Source organism: Phaseolus vulgaris, chromosome 1 (assembly GCF_051622355.1).
Source record: "Phaseolus vulgaris cultivar YP4 chromosome 1, ASM5162235v1, whole genome shotgun sequence".
NCBI lineage: Eukaryota > Viridiplantae > Streptophyta > Magnoliopsida > Fabales > Fabaceae > Phaseolus > Phaseolus vulgaris.
The window spans coordinates 37717455-37720070 of record NC_143498.1 but is presented as its reverse complement, the minus strand read 5'-3'; the positions used below and the strand labels follow the sequence as shown (position 1 = coordinate 37720070).

General features: G+C 41.9%; 1 protein-coding gene across 1 annotated transcript; it reads right to left on the bottom strand.

The window, feature by feature from the left end:
* Window positions 1-597: 597 nt before the first annotated feature.
* Window positions 598-1458, bottom strand: LOC137815917 (uncharacterized). The gene has a single exon (XM_068619025.1). The coding sequence runs from the start codon at window positions 1456-1458 to the stop codon at window positions 598-600; it is 861 nt and encodes a 286-aa protein (XP_068475126.1).
* Between the last annotated feature and the right edge of the window lie 1158 nt (window positions 1459-2616).

Below are 2616 nucleotides of genomic sequence, written 5' to 3'. Positions count from 1 at the left end.
CGCACCATAAACACTCTCCTCGTGAACCGCAGCCGCTCCAACCACTTTGGAAACGCACCCTATTGGGTCATTCTTGTTGCATTTAAGCACACTTTCACCAGTATTCTCGGCATCTACAAGTCTCCCTGCCTTTTCATCTCCTGCTGCCACGGTCTCATTGGGCAAAGCCAGCTCACCATTTAATGTTGGCTCTACTTTCTTTGTCTTAGAACCACTAAAAGAGCCGTGCACCAATGACCCTCTTAATTGTTCTTGAACAAACCCCTCATGCAGCTTGCGCTCCTTACCAAGGCAACTCGAACCCAGCTTGCCTTGGACCGTCTCCTCAACCCCCATTCTTCCTCCACCGGGGTCGCCCACTCCTCCGTCTCCGGCCGCGCCACACCCCGAATCCACAGAATCACACAAACTAGCCCCTAAGCTATCTTCAACTGAGCTTGCTTCGGTGTCTACCTTAGAGCCACCACCATCCCACCTGCCAACATATATCTCCGGAAAAGTCATCTCTTCTTCGAAAGTCACCTTACACACGTAGCCGTTAATACTAAACTTCTTCACCATATTGACAATGGTGCTTACCAGCAATTTAACCCTAAATCATGCAAACTCCAACGTTTCTCTCTTCTCGGTAGCTTCATCAATCTCCACCACCTCCCCCACCACAGCCCCTACTTTAAAAAAAATCTGATTGCACCACAGCTGTAACGGGATTCCTCTGCAGCGTATCCAAGCAAAATGTTCTTTCGAAGCAAACGAACCATCCCAAGGCGTAACCGACGAGAACACTTCGTCAAACCATGTTCTGTTATCTGCTATGATCTTTTGCAGACTCCCTTTTTCGCCACATGAGAGCAGAGCAATTCCCCCAAGATATCTCAATTTGACTAGACTAAAACCTCCCATCACAAAGCTCTCCTTGACCAATTGCATGCATGGAAACTCCTTAAAACAACCAACGTAAATTCCTTCCAGCCAAGAATCCTGCTCTAATTCCACTGTAATCTGAGTAACTTTCTCATCCCCCTGTAAACTGTTTACGTTCTCACCAACTCCGTTCTTGACTACACTGTCTGAAACAACTTGAGCAAACGAAAACTGCTCCATCTGCTTTCCCTTCACATTCCATGCTTCCCTAGGATGCGTTGTGTTCATCTTTGGAATCCACCCGAGCCTAGGCCCTTCATTCCTCTGCTTCCTTGGCCCATCCTTCATTTGATATTTGGGAAGGTTCACCTGCAGCTTCCAGGTGCCAATCCAGATTGCATACAGCTCTCTTTCCAAAGAAAAGACGTCATTCACTCCCTGAAACCCTACAAAGCCGAACTTTTGGTTCCTTGCGTTGAGTTTTCTTGAGACGAAAACATCCAGAACCCTTCCCCACCTTTGGAAAACCTTCCAAAGATCTCTCTCCAGAAAATGTTCGGGAAAGTTGGTGAAGAAAAAGGAGGTGTCCGCCATTTTGTCCGCAACCGAAGCTGAACAAGCCACCACGTCTCCCCGACCACTCCCTCTCTCTAGATGGATATGGATACTACATTAGTGGTGACATGCACTTGCGTTTATGGTATTAACTCCAAACATGGGCTACGATATCAGAATTCTTATAAAAATATGAATCATTCCCTTCCTCCATCTAATTTTGAGCAACAAAAATTTCATTTAACTTGCCCAATACCTTAGATTTAGTGTTATGGTTTTTATTCTATTTGTCCTTGCAAAACTGCCATAATCCTTTGTGTTAGAATATATGGCCTTAAACGGGGTGAATTGTTTAAGAGAGGTTTTTGAAAACTTTTCAAGGTTTAATAAAATTCTTTGTGTGAATCCAGAACATGAAACAAGTTAGCCAAGAATATAAGCAATAAAATAACAAAGCAACAGAAAAACAATCGGTTGTTTATACCAGTAAAGCTTAAAACAGAATTTAAATGAGTTTAGAGTAAGAGAAAGATACACCAACAGTTTATACTGCTTCACTCTTAAGCCAAAAGCTACATCCAGTCCCCAAAAAACTACTGGGTAGTCCACTAAGTAATCAAACCAGATTACAACACACAAACCACCAAAGTAGTGACCTTGAACTCTTCAAGAAACATACTCCCTTTGACAAAACACACCAAGAGTATTGATCTTGACCACCTCAAGAGCACACAACACTCCTTGGCAACACAACACCAGAAATGTAGTAGGTTGAGCACTTGTTCATAGTACAAACTGAAATCAATACAATTGCAATCTTATTCCACTCTCTTTGAAAAACCCAAAGTTTGATGTGAATGTTCAAATCTTGAAATCAACTTTGTCACAACTGAAAAACTCAAATCTGTTTCTCTTACTTGTTTGAAAACATAAACAAACCATTTATATTTTCCAAAGATTGGTCAAAGCAATTAATGAAGGAGCGTATTCACTTGAAAATCATTTAAAGCACATTCAACAACCAAAACAAAATTTTGTTAGGATTTTTCAAAGAAACAATCGGTTGAAACCACGAAACAACCGATTGTTTGGTTTGGCAGTTAAGTCAACCAAACTAAAACAGTTTTCAACCTTTTCAAAACTCCTAAGAGTAAAACAACCGGTTGATTCGACAAAACAACAGGTTGTTTTTCACTT